At 30.9% G+C, this 18,286-nt stretch overlaps 1 protein-coding gene across 1 annotated transcript; it reads left to right on the top strand.

Annotated features, from left to right (window-relative positions):
• The first annotated feature begins 8,360 nt into the window (after positions 1-8,360).
• Positions 8,361-10,942, top strand: LOC141677401 (stem-specific protein TSJT1-like). Its single transcript, XM_074483322.1, has 5 exons — positions 8,361-8,740; positions 9,558-9,798; positions 9,936-10,056; positions 10,166-10,275; positions 10,677-10,942. Exons 1-5 carry the CDS (start codon positions 8,538-8,540, stop codon positions 10,713-10,715), a joined length of 714 nt encoding a protein of 237 aa, XP_074339423.1. The 5' UTR covers positions 8,361-8,537; the 3' UTR covers positions 10,716-10,942.
• The last annotated feature ends 7,344 nt before the right edge of the window (positions 10,943-18,286 follow it).

Raw genomic sequence — 18,286 nt, 5'->3', positions numbered from 1 at the left:
TACCAAAACACTTCCAAATCAAACCAAACTACTAATAATCACAATCCATGCTTCTCATTTCACAAAACCAACCATTAAACTTACTAACAAATAAAGTAAAGGCTAGGGTTTGAAGTTTATACCTTCCTTGGGAGGTGTTAAGTTGCTAGGAAGCCTTAGGGAGCCTCCTACAAGCTTGATCTTTCCAAAGAAATCAAGAACACAAAGTTAGGCTTTGAAGTTTCTAAAAGTCCGATTTAAAGAACTGTAACAATGAGGGTCTTACCATGATTATTTGGATAAGACTTGTGAACAAGAGTTGTAGGTCATCTCAATACCTTTCCAATGAGCTATAGAACACAATATTTGAGTGAGAAATGAAGGAGATACATCAGTTTTAGTGTGCTGGTTCTGTTTTGGCCGAGACCATGAAGAACAATGCCTTGGTTTCTTTTTGATTTTGATGAAAAATGATTTGCTTGGCTTGGTTGGTTTGATTTTTGTGTTTGTTTTAGTAAATTACCTAGTTGCCCTTGATTTTGTGTGGTTAAAAAGCCACCACATCTCCTTCCTTCCCATGTCATGCTTGTGTCATCCTCATGATGTCATCCTCCCCTCCTTGTCCTCTTCTCATTGGTTGGGTGACATCATCCTCTCTAATCCCTTTGATTAACTTCCTAATTGTTTGCCTAATGACCGCTGATCTGTTATACTGTTCGCTTAACTTTCGTTTTCGTTTATCGTTTGAGGGATCATACCCGGGATCTTATTACTTAGGTTCCCTTAACCTTTCTCAATACATTATATTCCTTTTTATGATCCTCTATTATAATCATTTAATTTAAATCCTTTTATCCCGCTACCTTATACTCAATTCTTTCCGTATCTATTGGATTTCCGGGAAAAATCAAAGTGTTCGGATTTGGATTCTGACGATCTTTACATACACTTATATCCCATATAAAGTACTAATAAAATCTCAGAATATCCATATCAGAACCCCTACATAGTGTGGCATGAAAAGTTTTCTCATTCAGCAAAAACACTATTCATAAGGGTTTCAAAATTTCCCAAAAATTGGGGTTATTACAACTCAAGTTGTTGGTATTTTGATGTGTTTTTGTGTTATTGCATTTCAGGTATCAGTTATATGAAGAAAAGAGCTTTTAAAGGAAATATGATAAAAAGTGATCAGAATTGGAAGCCAAGGCCATTGTCAAGTTGTATAGAATCTCAATAGATTCGCGTGGGCAGTTGAATCGCCTAATTCTGACGAGTAGAACTCAAGTTATGGTCAAAACAAGATTCATCATAATATTTTCCCAGTCAGTAGCTGAGCGCCCGCTCAGCAGAGCTGAGCGCCAGCTGAGCGCCCGCTCAGAGAGCTGAGCGCCCGCTCAGGAGAGCTGAGCGGCCGCTCAGGGTGCGGCTGGTCGCTGATTTCGCTGAAAAAGCCTTTTTTGAGTGGAATTTGACGATTTTAAGGGTCCTGGTCCACTAGGGGCGTATATATACTTAAAAAAAAGGTTTTCATCATCCGGGAAGATTGGGATACCAAGGAGAAGACCTAGAAGCACAGAACAACTCCGAAAAAGAAGATCTTGTTTTCAACTTGTGATTCTTTTAATTAGTTGTAACTTTGGATGCTCGTTTTCGTTCTTGTTGAACCTAAATCTCGTTTATTCGTACTTTAATTATTATTCAGTTTATTAAGACCTTGTTTATACCATGCTTTCATTGGAACCCATGGTGACGATGAGTTCGATTATGGGCTAATCGTTGTCATGGGGTTCTAGCGGATTTACTTATGAATTTCAATAATTAATTTATTTCGATATCTTGGTGTGTGGTGATTGTATGATATCCTAGTATTGGTTGTGCTTATTCGTCTTATGTGCGTAGCTAACATATAAGATAGCGTGTTAATCTCCATTGAAGCAACAGTGAATATAGAGGTTTAGAACTTGCCATGTTAGCATAGGTTCATGTATGTGTATGCATGATTCGTAGGTAACTCTAACCGTTTTACTTGCCCTATGTAATCAAGATAGATGACTTATGCTTAATCCGTTATGTTGTTAGATTCTATAGACATATAGGGTCTCAATATAATTGGTGCTTATTCAGCTTCTATCTCTTTTGTGGATGTCTGGTAGAATGGTACTCATGCAACGAAAGTTGGCGTTTATCAGTTTCGTGTTATCTGATTACTGTCATCACCATCACATGCTAAGGTTAAGAATGAAAAGGCTATTGAATGAAGTAGTAATGAAGTTAGAATTCCATGTTTGTCATATATATTAATTTAACCTCAATTCTCTTAGTTAATGTTATTTAGTATAATCTCTTAGTTTAATAAAAACCCAATTTGTTATTTGTCTTAGCATTGAGCGATAACCATACATTGTTGCATAGGTGCATAAATTGAACTTAACCTAAACCAGTCTCTGTGGGAACGAATCTGATTTATATTTTATACTACTTGCGAACGCGTATACTTGCGTGAATATTAGCGCGTGTTTTCGCCCTAACAATGCCCACTTGATTGTACTGTTTTCGCCCTAACCACTGTTAAGTCTTCTACCAAATATAACCAACTTCACTAGGAATCCTTGAGGTCTTCACACTGATTCTGACAACTGCTTCGAATGACTCCAACCTTATTACTCCGATGCCTGAACATATTAATGAACTTCATACGGATCGTTGTTGACGTCTTCTTCACTGCAGCTAATAAAACCTTTTCTGCATATACCCAATAAAACACTATGTACTGGTCCTAGTGGAATATAGATTACTTCAAGGTCCTTGTTCTATGTTGAGTTATCCAAACCAGTATTGTTGAGATAAACATACATCTTCAATCTAGCTCAATATAAGGCATCCTTCTCTGCTTTAACTGTGTTAAGTTATTCAAAAATGCAGACCATCTGGCAGTTATAAGATTAGTTATCTTAAGAATTATAACAACAAGTTCCAACTCGTGCCATAGTTTATCTCTCATTTGCTCTTGTGTCAATCTCAACCTCCTCCCAGACTCCAGAAAGTAAATCAGTTTTTCTCTAACAAGATCAATAACAATTTGTACTGATATGATCTTCTACAAGTCTTCAAGAATCACATTGTCTCCGATTTCTGTCAGATTTGCATGCTTTCTTGGAATTAAATCATCAGTCATAGATGGATTAACACCTAACCTCCCCAGACCACTTGTAATTCCAGGTTTTCTAGCATGAGAACTTCCACTATAAATCTTATTTAATGTTTCAGAGGAATCTATTCTAGGTGCAGGTTTTTTGCTTCCCCATATCAACTTCCTTTTCTCTTCAAAAGTAAGCTCAAGTTTATCAGAATTTATGTTCTCAGAATCAGAATTTATTGTCTCAGCTTGAACTTTTACCTATAAATAAAAGTTATATATATATAAGGTAAAAGTTGATTCAAATATTTGGGTAAACAACTATATTATATAAATATATAAGAATTGCATTATTTGTGTAGACTAGCCTGTAGTAAACCATAGCTATCAGAACACAAGAAAAGAGTTGGGTCCATCCACAGTTTTGGATATTGTTAGATAGTTGCATCCGTCCACTACTTTGTTGCTTTTCTTTAATGCAAGTTGTTATTTGCATACATATAATCGTATATACGCAATATATATTCATAAATACATTAAATTGTCACCTCACGCTCACACTCACACAGTCACACCAGGCTCCCACAGTCGCATTATAGTAGAGAATGTCATCAAATTACTCTTATAATAATTTTACCCATGTTTTCTGATTGTGAAACGGCCAGAGTTCGGAAATATTAAATTTTAGATATATATAATTTTTATATATTTTTATTAGGAAGAAAATTATATATCAAAGGCTCAAATAATGCAACCAGCGATGCATTGCCCGACGAGGACGTGCCTTACTCGACGTATCGGTATTATGTTATTCGGACTCAATATTGGACTTGTCGCCTGGCCTGGACATTTTGGCAAGAAAATGTCACTTTGTTTATAACTTTATTAAATTACTAATTGTTGATTAAAAGTTAAGTTTCATATGGGGAGGAAGATTGAAGAAAGAGCTGTAATATTTCAACTTATGTGTTTTCTTTAATTTTTAGGTCTGCAAACAAATTAGTGCCTGTTTGAAAATTTTTAAAAATAAATAATTTATAACTTAAAATAAATAAATAACTTACAAATGATAAATAGCCGAATTATTATAATTTATATAAGTATTTGGATAATTTTACTTATAAGTTATTTTTTTTATTTAAGTTAACCAATATTGAAAATAAGTTGAAAAAACATATGTCGTTACTAATATTTAATTTATCATCTTATAAATTAAAAATCTGACTTCTAAATTGGGTCGATAAATATTAATCGATAAGTACTTACGAGCTTATAAGTAAATAATGAAATTATATTTTGATCCCAAACAGCCTCTTAAATACTCTTTCATTATAACTCAACTTTTAGATCTTATTTCATTGCTAATATTCGTGTTTGTGTTTTTTCTAAGTCATTTGATTTTTCCTTCGATATATTAAAATTGAAAATAGATATAACAACCTAAAGAATAAAAGGCATAAGCTTTTAACAAATAATAAAATAAATAATTTAGCTCAAGTGATCCATAAATTATGGAATGATTGACTAAAAATATTTTTTTTTTGAATTTTAACTGTCCAAAATATTTATAAAAGAAAATTATTGCTCAAAATATCCATGAAATACGCATCTGTTATATGCGTGTTTATTTTTATTTTTTTAATTTTAATAAAAAGCATGTGTGTTCATTTCACTTCCCAAATGAAATACATATTTATTAAAATATAAAAGTGAATACGCATAATTTTTTATTTATTAAATTTTTAAAAAGTGGATGCGCACCAGCGAGGTGCATTTCGTTGCGGAATGAACTCCTTAATGTATTTTAGACATTTAGATCATAAAAAAAAATATTTTGATACAAATACCTAAATTATATCTATGACGAATCTAAAATGAAATTGTGTTTAGAATAAAGAATTACAATTTTGTCTTCTAATAAAATATTGTAATCTTATAGGAATAATCAGAAAGTCAACTATAAACACTTAAATTATCAATTTTTACATCAGAATTCCATAACGAAATGTAATTTATTCTTGAAATAACGATTTTATATCATGTAACAAAATTATACTTCGTTTTAAATGTGTCACTTTGTGTGTTATAACTTACTAGCTTACGGCCGGTGTAATGCACGGGTCTTAGTTAAATATTTATATTTTTTTTATTTCTATTTTATGTAATTCTATATAAATAATTAAATACTAAATAATGATTATATAATTATATTTTGATTGTGTATAATTTCAAATTAAGTTCAAATAGTATAAATAGTATATGAATAATGAGATCTATATAAATGTTTGTTTTTAGTAAAATTCAAACCTGAACACTTATATGTAGTTCTATAAATAGTAATATAAATGTTTGTTGATAACGGAATTCGAAATGAGAACTTATATGTATCTTTATAAATAATAATATAAATATTTGTTGTTGATGAGATTTGAACCTGAGAACTTGTATAGTGCATTTTCTTAGTATTTGGATCCTAACGGTTCTGATTATTTGATGAAGAAGTTCTGACGGTCAAGATGGAAAGGGATAACTAAAATGAGGGGTTAATCAAACTACAAATTATACCATATTCCGGTTATTATAGTATACTAGCATAAATCCCGTGCGATGTACGGGGTTCCATTAATATTTTAAATTTTTATTTATCAAGTTATATTATATTTTTAAAATATTTATATAAATATATAATAATTATAAATTTATAATAAAAATAATAGAATAACATGTGGTCGTAATTTAGTAGAATAAATAGGCTATTTCTAGTAGTTTAACAATTTAGTAGTTTAGCAGATATGTAATACTATTATTTATATCTTTTAATAATATGATAAGTTGTATTTGTAGTTTAGTAGGATAAGTATATTATATTTAGTAGCAGTTTAATAATTTAGTAGTTTATTAGATATATAACACTATTTATCTATTTTTGTAATAATCAAGATTAGGGAATTATCGTTGAACCAAACCGTTGAACCAAATTATCTCTATTCCGGCTATTATAATATAGTATATACTAGCTTAAATCCCGTGCGATGCACGGGTTCCTGTTAATATTTAAAAAAATTATTTATCCCGTCATATTCTAATTTTTAAAATATTTTTGTAAATATATGATAATTATAAATTTGTAATGAAAATAATATTATAATTTTAGTAGAATAAGTAGACTGGTTTAATAATTTAGTAGTTTAGCGGATATATAACACTATTTATTTATTTTTAATAATAAGATATGTTGTGGTCGTAGTTTAGTAGGATAAGTAATTTATATCTAGTGGTTTAACAATTTAGTAGTTTAACGGATATATAACACTATTTATTTATTTTCTTTAATAATCAAAATTAGGTAATAACCGTTGAACCAAGTTATACCCCATTTCGGTTATTATAGTACACTAGCATAAATCCCGTGCGATGCACGGTTCCCATTAATATTTTAAATTTTTATTTATCCAGTTCTATTATATTTTTAAAATATTTATATAAATATATAATGATTATAAATTTATAATAAAAATAATATAATAACATGTGGTCGTAATTTAGTAGAATAAATAGACTATTTCTAGTAGTTTAACAATTTAGTAGTTTAGCAGATATATAACACTATTATTTATATCTTTTAATAATATGATAAGTTGTATTCGTAGTTTAGTAGAATAAGTATACTATATTTAGTAATAGTTTAATAATTTAGTAGTTTATTAGATATATAACATTATCTATCTATTTTGTAATAATCAAAATTAGGGAATTATCGTTGAACCAAACCGTTGAACCAAATTATCTCTATTCCGGCTATTATAGTATATTATAGATATATATATATATATATATATATATATATATATACTAGTTTAAAACCCGTGTGTATCACGGATTGCACATATTTTTTTTAATATTACATAATTTTAGAAAAATACTTGAATTCAATTCTTAATTTTTGCTTTTTTAAAACTTTAAATGATATGACTTCATGATAATTATATAAGTAAACCTATATGTTCATAACTTTTTAGGACATTTAAACTTATTTAAAGTGATAACATTGGTAAAGGAAAATATTATTATAATGAAATTATTAGTTTATTTTGAGGGTAAAAATATAATGTCTCCATTATGTTGTTACCTTAAAAACTATTATTTTAGCATGGTGATTACTAAATCGATTAACTTTGACTCTATAAAAGATATTTGAAAAGTCAATATTACTGATTAAACGATATAGTTTTATTGAAAATTCTAAGTGTATTTAAAAAAAATTATGTTTTAAATAAAATTTATTTCTTTTATTTCACATAAATAGGATACGAATTATAATTGGTCTAATATTAATTTGATTTATCTCAGATTAGTGATTTACATTATTTTATTTTAGCCCGATGTCCTATACACTAACCAAATTAAACTAATTATTTTTAGTTTATTTTTAAAAAAAAATTATGGATCAATAAGATAATTTTGTTTTAGATTAAATAATTATTATATATATTTTTTTATTGGTCGAATTGTATTTTTATTTTAGTTTTGTGTTAGTCTGAATCAATTGTATAATGTATTTTTTTATCCTAGATAAATAAAATATATTATTTTGTTTATCCAAGTTCATTAATATAATTTTTTAGGAGAATTGATAATATTAATATTTTATATTAGCCCGAGTCACATCACATTATATATCAACCAAATCTTAAGAATTATATTTAGCTTGTTTAAATTTAGTTTAGCCCGAAGTAACAAATTAGAATGATATATAACTCGATATGAATTAAGAACTTGAATTTAATATAAATTATAGTGAAATAGAGTTTGATATAAAATAGAATTGAAATTGGTAAAATAATAGAAGATGTTGATTTTAATATCAATTAGAATTAGAATTGATTGACCTAATAATTCAAATTAGAATAATTAAGTAAGAGTAATTAATTTCAGCAAGTACAGACCGACTGCCAAATTTTTAATCTTTCGTTTTTATAATATAGTTTTGTATAGATTGTAGATAAAGGAATTTTAATTTTAAACGTAATCAGACCCACGAAATCATCGCCTGGTATTGGGTCCTACTCCAAGTTTACTGTATTAGTTATTTCAATTTTTTTGGACCAAAGGTCCCACTCCAAGTTTATAAAACAAATAAAGTGAACAAAATCGTAAATAATTGCAACGGGGAAATGACCACATTAGCCTCATCTTCTTCCTATAAAAGGACCAACTCCGTTGAGAGGTTCTCTCCCATGTTCAACCCTTTCATTTATTGAGTATTATTATTATTATTTATGTTAGTTGTTAGGAGCATAACGCTATATATATAGTAGTACCGTACGCTACAATATATCTATAAATAAATCTATAGATATAGAGACATAACAATATTAATTAGTTAGTGAGCATCTAGTTAATATTTAAATATATAAAAATGTTGGCTGTGTTTAGTAGCTCTATAGTTTCCCCACCGGACGAGCTGGTTGCCGCCGGTAGCCGTACGCCGTCTCCGAAGATAACTTCGACGGCGTTGATGAAGAGGTTCTTGGGAAGTGATGCATCTGCTGTGTCCATGCAGATTGGTGATGATGCTCAAATAGCCTACACACACCATAATCAGTCCGTTTTTAGGCCAAGGTAAATATATCACTTACGTTGCAATTAATCACGTACATCTTGATCCAGATTACAGTTGTTATTGTTTACCATGATTATGAATGTAGACAAATTTAGAATTCGTAACGGTGAACAACAAAATCGGGGCGGAGGGAGTATTAAATTACTCAGCTTAGTGGTTACAATAATTTTAAACAAAATCGGGACGGGAGGAGTATTTAATTACTCGGCTTGTAGGTACAATAATTTTGAGTGTATATTGATAAGCAGAAATGATCAGTATCAAATTATTATTTTGATCAGTTGTATATTGATCAGTCAATAGCAGATCATATAAATGGATATTTGCAGTAACGTTAGTGATAGAGGGTCACAATATTATTATTATTATTATTATTATTATTATGGTCGGAATAATTGTCTGCAATAATAAATATTGAGGAAAGGATAGGATAGGATTGGTAGGCCATGATCAAAAGTTTTGGGTCCAATGTTTTTTAGTGGTTTCCCCCTATTTATCTTGATCTGAATATTCTACCTAATATTGACATCACATCAGAATTACAGCAGATTTTCTAGTGTATTCGGATTCAGATTCCATCACCGTTTTGCTATTTGAAATCACTGGACGCGTAGCTTGTTGGTCACATAGAGAAATAGAGACTGATTTCATTTTTTAAATGAAATCGAATTAATGTTAATTAAAAATAGAGACTGATTGAATATTTTCGCAGGCTGAATCGCGCTGTACACATGTTTTAAGACTCAAAAATATAGTTTGCTCAATATCATTGTTTGTAGTGGATCATGATCTTATGCCTAGATATTGAATTTTCAGGTCGTTTGCGGTTAAGGACGAAATATTTTGCCTGTTTGAGGGTGCACTAGACAATTTAGGTAGCTTGAAACAACAATACGGACTTGGCAAGTCTGCAAATGAGGTTGTTTTGGTGATTGAGGCTTACAAGACTCTGCGTGATCGTGCACCTTATCCTCCTAATCATGTTGTTAGTCATCTTGATGGTAATTTCGCCTTCATCGTGTTCGACAAGTCTACCTCCACTTTGTTTGTTGCAGCAGTAAGTAGTTCAACTTCCTAACAAGATTACATACAAAAAATTTAGTAAATTTGGTCACCTGTTCTGAGAAGTGAAAACTAAAATTTTAAACATGTAGACTTTTGTGCTTATAGTATTCGATGGTATAATTGTGGCAGGATCAATCTGGTAAGGTTCCTTTGTATTGGGGAATCACAGCTGATGGCTACGTTGCGATTGCTAATGATTCTGATTTGCTTAAAGGGGCCTGTGGCAAGTCACTTGCTTCTTTCCCACAAGGTGAGCTGTCCAGAGCATCTTATTGCAACCTATGTAAATTATATTTGTTCTTTACTTGTTATTTCATATAAATTCCTTTGATAAATGAGATTGGAATGGGAATGTACAGGGTGTTTTTTCTCAACTGATAACGGAGAATTGAGAAGTTACGAGAATCCCAAGAACAAGATCACTGCTGTTCCTGCCACTGAGGAAGAGATCTGGGGTGCTAAATACATGGTACTAGTCAGTTGATCATATATTGTTCTTATTCATATTCCATGATCTTAATTAGTTGAAAGCTCCACTAATTCATTGTTTTGGAAAGCAAAGTGATGGTTGTATTAGATAGTGACTTCCATTATCAGGATGCATACTTGTCATATATTTACATAATTTGGGGAAATTGATGATTGCAACATTTAATCCACCTCAAAAATATAAACCACACCAAATAGGAGTATATCCAGATTGTTCCACTTGAAAGCGGAATGGGTGAGAGTTGAGACGTACACGATATATATCATACTCTCTACTGAGTGGAGTGTTGTTTCCATGAAGATCCCGAAAAAATAAAAAAGTCGAAATGTCAAACAAATATTATCTAAATTATAGTAATAATTTTCTTGCAATGCTGTCAGGTGGAAGGGGTGCCAGTTCTAGCTGCAGTCACAAAGTAGAAGTCCTAACTAAAGGAAGGGTTTGAGCTGGGGGAGCCATGTAGATAGAGGTGTTTGAGAGCTTGTAACATAGTTGTAGTGAAACTTTTGGCTGTTAATGTGCTTCTTTTAATTACTACTAGTGCTTCTGTTTTCTTTTCTTCAGCTTCACTGTTTTTCCATTATCTTCACCCTTGTAAAGAAATGTTCTTGTGTTTAATAAATTAAGTTTGGGTCTTTTAAATTGAGAGTTTTCTCCTCCATTTAGTTTAGATGATTTTTGCTGTTCAGTTTTCTGTTATCTTTGTTAGGAGCAAAATCTTTTGTGGAAAAATATTTCAGATTTCATTTTTTCTTTTCTCAAAAAAGATATTTAAATAAAATTATCGAGCTATAAAAATGATTACGAAATGCAAGAAAATCATTTTCAATTCAGAATTTTTTTAAAAAAAATCAAAAAGTATTTCTTTTTTTGTGTTGCCGAATATCTTTCAAGATAATTAGACAGTTGTCAGTTATCATTGCATTGGTGTACCTTGCCTTTAGATTCAACAATCATTTTCCTGATTAATGATTATCTATGTATAATGTTGCCAGTTGCCAGTTGCCAGCAGGCAGCATCTATCTATGGACGAGACTGTTCACCCATAACTCTTTTCTTTCTTCAGTATGTTGGCCCATACTTGCGAAGGATAGATCAATTATTTTGTTGAGTGGCAGGCCTGCTTTCTCCAAAGCCCACCACATCATGGGTCTTGCTTCCAATAAAATCTGAAACACATTTTACTACAAAAACAAATTTTGAATATAAACTTCGATTTACAATAGAATATAAAACATGTACCCAAAAATCATCTAATTTAATTAAAATTTGCAATGACATGTTATTGGACCATCCATGCATTTATTTCAATTTTATCAATTAAAATAGTTCAAAACTACATATCTTATCAATTAAAATAGTTATTTTTAAATTATTTTTTATACCTAATTTTGGATCCCATATATCGCTCTTGGCTAAAATTTGAGTTCAAACCAAGTTAAATAAACATTATTTAATTTGATTCGAATTCAATTAAAAAAAAATTCCAGATCAAATTTTAGCAAACTTTTAATTTTAAACTCAAAACAACGCTTGTAAAAAGGAGGGCGTGTGGGTTCCGTTTTCCTCTAAACAAATATCTTGCGCTGCCGACCAAATCCCTAGATATTTTTTGTTAATTAAAAAGTAGGTGAAGGGAAACAGAACATTTGGAATATATATACTTTAGTGAATTGATAGAGGCTTGTGCGGTTGTGCCTTTCTGGCCTAATTAAAAATTATGTCAAAATGTAAGGTTATAATTTATATCTGTTAAAAAAATATATTCAATGTTACTTCAGTTTTATAATATATGAAATTCGTAAGTTAAACATTTTCCTTGATCTATCTTTTGCTATCAGAGTTTGTTTAAATGTGTGTTTATTTGATAATAATTTATTAAATCACGTTTTCCAGCGACCTTTTAAAATAATATTTTCTTTTCTTTTCTATTTTATATTTTTTATCTCATCTTAATCATTTTGAAATTATGATTAATAAATAAAATTATAAATCAATAATTATAAAAAGCCATTTTTTCGTTAAATATGTTTAGTAAATGAATCGCTTTCTCGTTATTCACAAATTTGATATCATAAAATTATATTATTTATTATTCGATAATAAATTTAATATTTTTTTATTTAATAATATAAAAATTTGATTAAATTACAATGATAGATTGAAACGGCATGAGATGCGCCACCTCGCATCACTCGTCTTCTCCTTATGTTTACATAAGTATAATAATATAACGATATAATAATTTTAAAATATATTTATAAATACTTGTCTTTCAAATATTTCATTGGCTTAAAATTAGAAAAAAATGTAGTAAGTTGATTTTAGGAGAAAGATGAGAAATGGTATTAACAAACAAAATTTTAGGAAAATATCAAAATGTTAAGTTGATTTTAAAAAATGGAGAAATTTTAGGATAATATTATGATTGTAAGTTAATTTCAAAAATCTTAATGGAAGAAGGTGTAGAAACCTTACGAGAATATTACGATTGAAGATAAATATTTATAGAGACTTGTAATTTTACATAGACTAAAAAGTAAAAGAAAAATTTAGGAAAATATAATATAAAAAGTTAATTTTAGAAAAAAAGAGAAAAAATGTTATTAAAAAAGAAATTCAAAATGGCAAGTGTATTTAAAGAGAAAGTAGATGTTTTAGAATAATATTATAATGCTATGGAGATTTCAAAAATCTTAATGAAAGATGTTGTAAAAACTCTAGGAGAATATTACGAATAATGATAATATATCTAGGAGAAAATAATGTAATTGTAGTTTTTTATATCTATTAACTCAAAAATTAAGAAAATTAGAAAAATAGGACCAGGAAATTTGAGAAACGACACCTAAATGCCCCGTCTTCTCAAAATATATTAATTTTTATATTTTATTTTTTGAAAGAAGATGCAACTTTTTCGGGGGAAGTAAGTTAGTATCGTATCTCTTATGGGTAGAAAAATAAGGTGTCTTTAATGCAAGGGTTCATGAGCTCAAGACTCTATTTGACTACTCTCGTGTTTCGTGACTCAAATATATCTTCACAAGATGCCTATGTACCTTGCTCTATGCCAAATATCAAATAAAAAAATGTAGTTCTGATTTGTAGGGTGAGACCCCTTTTATAGGTGTGGGTAACCTTGAATTATGTTAGGTTTCGGATACTTAGTGAACAAGTCTCAGATTTAGATTGGACTTTGGAGTCTTGGAATGTAGGAAGTCGATTTCTTAACCCTTGAGATTTCTTGGAGGTCATATCCCTTATAGAATACTATTTGGAGGTATTACTTTACCCTTATTTATTAATTACGAAATTAATCAATATTTTGGATTACGGGCCTCATCAATTGGGCTTCTCTTTCCGACGAAATAAATATAATTAATGCGATATTACTTATGCAATTAGGGTTATTTTTATTCTCTTTCATTTGGCCCCCGACTTCTTGGAAACCTTTTTAAGATTTTGTAGAAGTTAAATAGTTTATGCCCTTACAGGACATCGTTTTTAACGTAAAATGTGAAGCGACCTACACATTTACAATAATTTGCCTTATTCGCGGCTACCTATCATATTACGGTAGCTTAAAGCTTGTCTAATAACAAAAACTCTCTATCTTATCATATATAAATCACATTCTCTTCTAAGAATGTCAAGAATCTTGAGAAAGGGTGCCTTGCTCCTTTGAGCGAAACATATTTAAGTTTCGTGACCTATTCAGTTCCCAGATATAGTAAAATCTACTTTCCCAGTTACCATTGCTGATAACTAGATAATTTGTACTCTATATGGTTTATCGTTGACCTGAATTTATTATATTTTGCTCGTATCTTATTCCCCAATTTTTGGATTTTATTAATATTTACAAGAATTCTTTCCCTTTTTAAAGGATTTATCCTTCATTTCCAGGAATTCTTGACGAAATATCCATGAAAATATTTTTCTGGACTTATTCCCATTTTCATATATTTTCAGGGTTTTTTCCAAAAATAAAATAATTTTTAGGAATTGCCCTCTTTTTCTGATTTTTCAGAAAATAAAACAAAAGACCGTGAGTAGGAATCCTAGTCGTTACGACTAGGATTCTAGTCGTGTGGCGGCTCCTGGGAGTTCTAGTCACAACTCTAAACAGTTAGAAATTTCTAATTGTGGCGACTAGGATTGCCTAGCTCTATGACTAGAATTCTAGTCGTCTCAAGGGTTCCGTTTGCTCTAGTTACAGACTTAAACGACAAGGATTTCTGATTCGTAACGACTAGGATCCTGGTCGTCATGACCAGGATTCCTAATAACGATTAGGATCCCAGTCGTGTTAGGGGTCAATTTCATTCTTCTCATAGCTTTATATGAGTATGAATCTCTAGTCGTTACGACTAGGATTCTTTCCGTTACGGCTTTAATCTTAATCCATAAAATAAGGAGTCTAGTCGTTTTAACAGCTTATTTTGTCCCAGTCGCATGCTTAAACGAGTAAGAATTCCTATTCATGACGACTAGGATTCTTCTCGTGATGATTTCAATCTTAAACTATATGAGTAGAAATCCTAGCTGTTGTGCAAGATATGCCTGTATCATAACAAGACTAAATCAAATTGACGGTCCTAAGAATTAGTTGTATGATAATCTAAATTTGTATTTTTTATTGTATCACTTGAGTCTGTAAAAATGTTAAAGATTAGACTGAAGTATTTTTCTGTAAACAGTCTCAAACCTAAGAATAAACTCTGGAAGAAGATCAAAGAGATCATGCTTCAGAGAGATTGTGAAGAAGCTTGGAGTTGAATAAATTTGTTTTAGGAAAAATATTCTAAGTCAAGATATCTACAAGTCACATATCAAGTCATATAGAGAAGTCATTCGAGAACTCCAGAATGACTTATCGAGAAATCCAAAATAGCTTATAGTGAAGTCTCAGAGATATCGACAATCCAAATGAAGACATGAAGATTGGAGATATCAACAAGTCAAATTATCATTTAAGATCTCAGAGATATCTACAACTCAAAATTTATATAGAGATCTCTGAGATATCGAAAAGTCATTTCTACATTAGAGAACTCTGAGATATCGACAGATCATTTCTGCATTAGAGAACTCAGAGATATCGACAAGTCAAAATGAAGATATGGAGATTGGAGATATCGACAAGTCAATTTTCTCATTAGAGATCTCATAGATATTGACAAGTCAAAATTCCTATAGAGATCTCAGAGATATCGACAAGTCATTTCTACATGCAAAAATTTGGAGACCTCGACAAGCCAAGTTCACTTATAGAGAACTCCGAGACCTCCACAAATCAAAGAAACTTATAGAGAACTAAGAGATCTCGATAAGCCATTATACTTATCGAGATGTCAGTTCTCTATATAACAAACTGGAGATCTCGATATGAACCTCAAGTACATAATATAGACAAGTTGAATATTCAAGATTATCAATCAACAAACGATCTAATCACTTAGATTGAAAAGTCTACAAAAGCAGCTTGAAGAGTACAAGATCAAAGACCAAGATTAACTCAGAAAGGAACGTCACAGATCCACAGGATATGCAAGGATTCATTAAGCCAGAACTGGAAAGCTTTAGAGATAACTTAAATTAGAGTTTAGTCAATCTTATTGCATGTTGTGTAAACCCGTATTTACTAATCTATAAAGTAAACACTGGTCCTTTACTTTTAAATTATATCAAACAAATCTATTTTTTCTTGTAACTCTCTCAAGGAAGAAGCTGAGTTCTTTACTTACAAAGAACCCAAGATTTGTAGCAAAACACTAGCTTGATTTTAATATAAAATTAAGTGATTTTTGAAATATTGTGTGCACTGTTTTATTTCAGATTACATGATATTACTGCATTTCTAATCTGTTTTGTTAACCAACAAACATTCAAAAAGTCTTAAAAATATCCAAAACACATTCACCCCCATCAGTGTTGTATTCATTACCTAACAAGTGGTATCAGAGCAAAATCTGAAAGCAAACAGATTAAAGATCTTGGAAGAATGAATACACAGAAGATTAGCAGTATAAAGATACCAGCCTTTGATAAGACTAACTACACACTATGGAAGTAAAAGATGATTCTGTTTCTAAGGATGTCCAACCACTTGTACATCTAGATTATGAAGAATGGACCTTTTATTCCTATGGAAAGAATTGAAGAGTTTACAGAAGAAGACATGGTCATCCCAACTTACTATGGTCCTAAAGATCCTTCAAAATACACAGACATTGAGAAGGAAAAAGTTTCTCTTGATAGTGGTCTACAATTAATTCTGATAGAGTCACTTGACAATGTCATGTACAATAACATTGTCAACTGTGAGACAACTAAACAAATCTGGGAGAAAATAGAAATTCTGTGTGAATGTAAAGAGGAAGTTAGATCCAACCAAAGGAGAATACTGGTGTCTCAGTATAATGGTTTCATGGCTAAATTGAATGAGGGTATAACTGATGTCTTTGAAAGATTCAATAAGCTGATTAATGACTTGCAGCTTCATGACAAATACTATGAAGCCGATGAGGTTAACTTGAAGTTTTTTCTCACCCTTCCTGACCATCTAGAACATAAGATTTTAGCCATAAGAGAAGGAAGAGACTTGAGCAGAATGACACTGGAGGTTTTGTATGGTATTCTAAAAACATATGAACTGGAAATGATCCAAAGAAAATCTTTAAGAGCTGGTCAAGGGCAAATTGTTGATGGATTAAGTGCACTAGTGGTTAATGACAGCCAGTCATCTAATGATGAACTAGAAATCTAGACTCCAGTTGTTTCAAGCAATGAGCAAAAGAATAAGGAACCACAAAAGCAAGTTATTCTTGAACTTGAAGAGGATGAATATACCTTAGATGAACTGGATGAGTTAGATTAGTCCATGGCTTACTTAGCAAGGAAATTCTCTAACATTAGAGTAAAGAAACCAAAGTTCTTCAAAAATAAGGGACATACATCCAACAAGGACAACAACTGGAAGGCAAAGGCACAATACAACTCTGGCAACAAAAATGGCTACAAAACAGGATCTGTTGACAATTCAAAGATCAGGTGCTTCAATTTGATGAATTTGGCCATATTGCTATAGAATGCAGGAAGCCTAAGAAGGTGAAAAAGGACAAGTCTCATCTTGAATTGGAGTCAAAGTATGAGGCTCTTCTAAGAAAGCAATAGGGTAAAGCTTATATTGCAGAAGAAAAGGGTTGGAATGATTCAGATAATGATGATGATGATGAGGAAGTAGGAAACTATGTACTCATGGCCTTGGATCAAGGAGAGTCATCCTCATCAAAAATATAGGTACCAACTCTTACCATTATTGATTTAAATGAAAGTCAATATAAGGAGACTGTAAAAAGATGAGCATATAAATGTTCCACATCCATACTAGCATGGTATCAGCTAATAAGGAGGTCAGTAGGTTATCAAAAGTTAATGAGAAGCTTGAGAGTGAGAAAAAAAAGTTTGATCTACTGCTTGTGGAGCTTGAGACAGTCAAGCAAGAGAATGAATATCTAAAGAGCAAGATGAAGTGTGCTAGTGAAATAGAAGATGTGTTAAGAGAAAAGATTGAGAATAATGAGGTAAAACTGAAATTATTCAGAAATGCATCTCAGCTAGTTGGTCAGTACCATGAGAAGAACAAGCCATGTGCTAACATAGCTATTGGCTTGGATTATGATGCATTAAACAACAACAAGAAAGTTGAAGGTGATAAGGGAAAAACAACTATAAATGAAGATGTCCCAACTATGCTGAGAAAGGTTGGTTCACCACTGTTCAAAGCATGTGAAGTAAACTTCAGTGAAGAGGAGTTGATCATAAAGCAAGAACTTTCTTATGAGGACAATGAAAATAAATGCAAAGAAACAACTCCACCTTTTAAAACTGAGAAGAAGCCCATGGTGGATCAAACCCCCAAGAAGCCAATCAAGGAGGTTAAGACTAAAAATGCAGGAAAGAGGAAAAAAAACAGAACTGGGAAGAT

The sequence above is a fragment of the Apium graveolens genome, chromosome 8, assembly GCF_009905375.1.
Source record: "Apium graveolens cultivar Ventura chromosome 8, ASM990537v1, whole genome shotgun sequence".
NCBI lineage: Eukaryota > Viridiplantae > Streptophyta > Magnoliopsida > Apiales > Apiaceae > Apium > Apium graveolens.
The sequence above is the reverse complement of the archived record's forward strand: the minus strand, read 5'-3'. Positions and strand labels throughout refer to the sequence as shown.

What these genes read in the sequence shown, in the direction of transcription:
- LOC141677401 (XM_074483322.1), top strand. Translation starts at nt 8,538, where the DNA reads ATGTTGGCTGTGTTTAGTAGCTCTATAGTTTCCCCACCGGACGAGCTG. An exon ending in CCACTTTGTTTGTTGCAGCA is followed by an intron (nt 9,799 to 9,935) that starts GTAAGTAGTTCA and finishes TAATTGTGGCAG; the next exon opens with GATCAATCTGGTAAGGTTCC. An exon ending in ACTTGCTTCTTTCCCACAAG is followed by an intron (nt 10,057 to 10,165) that starts GTGAGCTGTCCA and finishes GGGAATGTACAG; the next exon opens with GGTGTTTTTTCTCAACTGAT.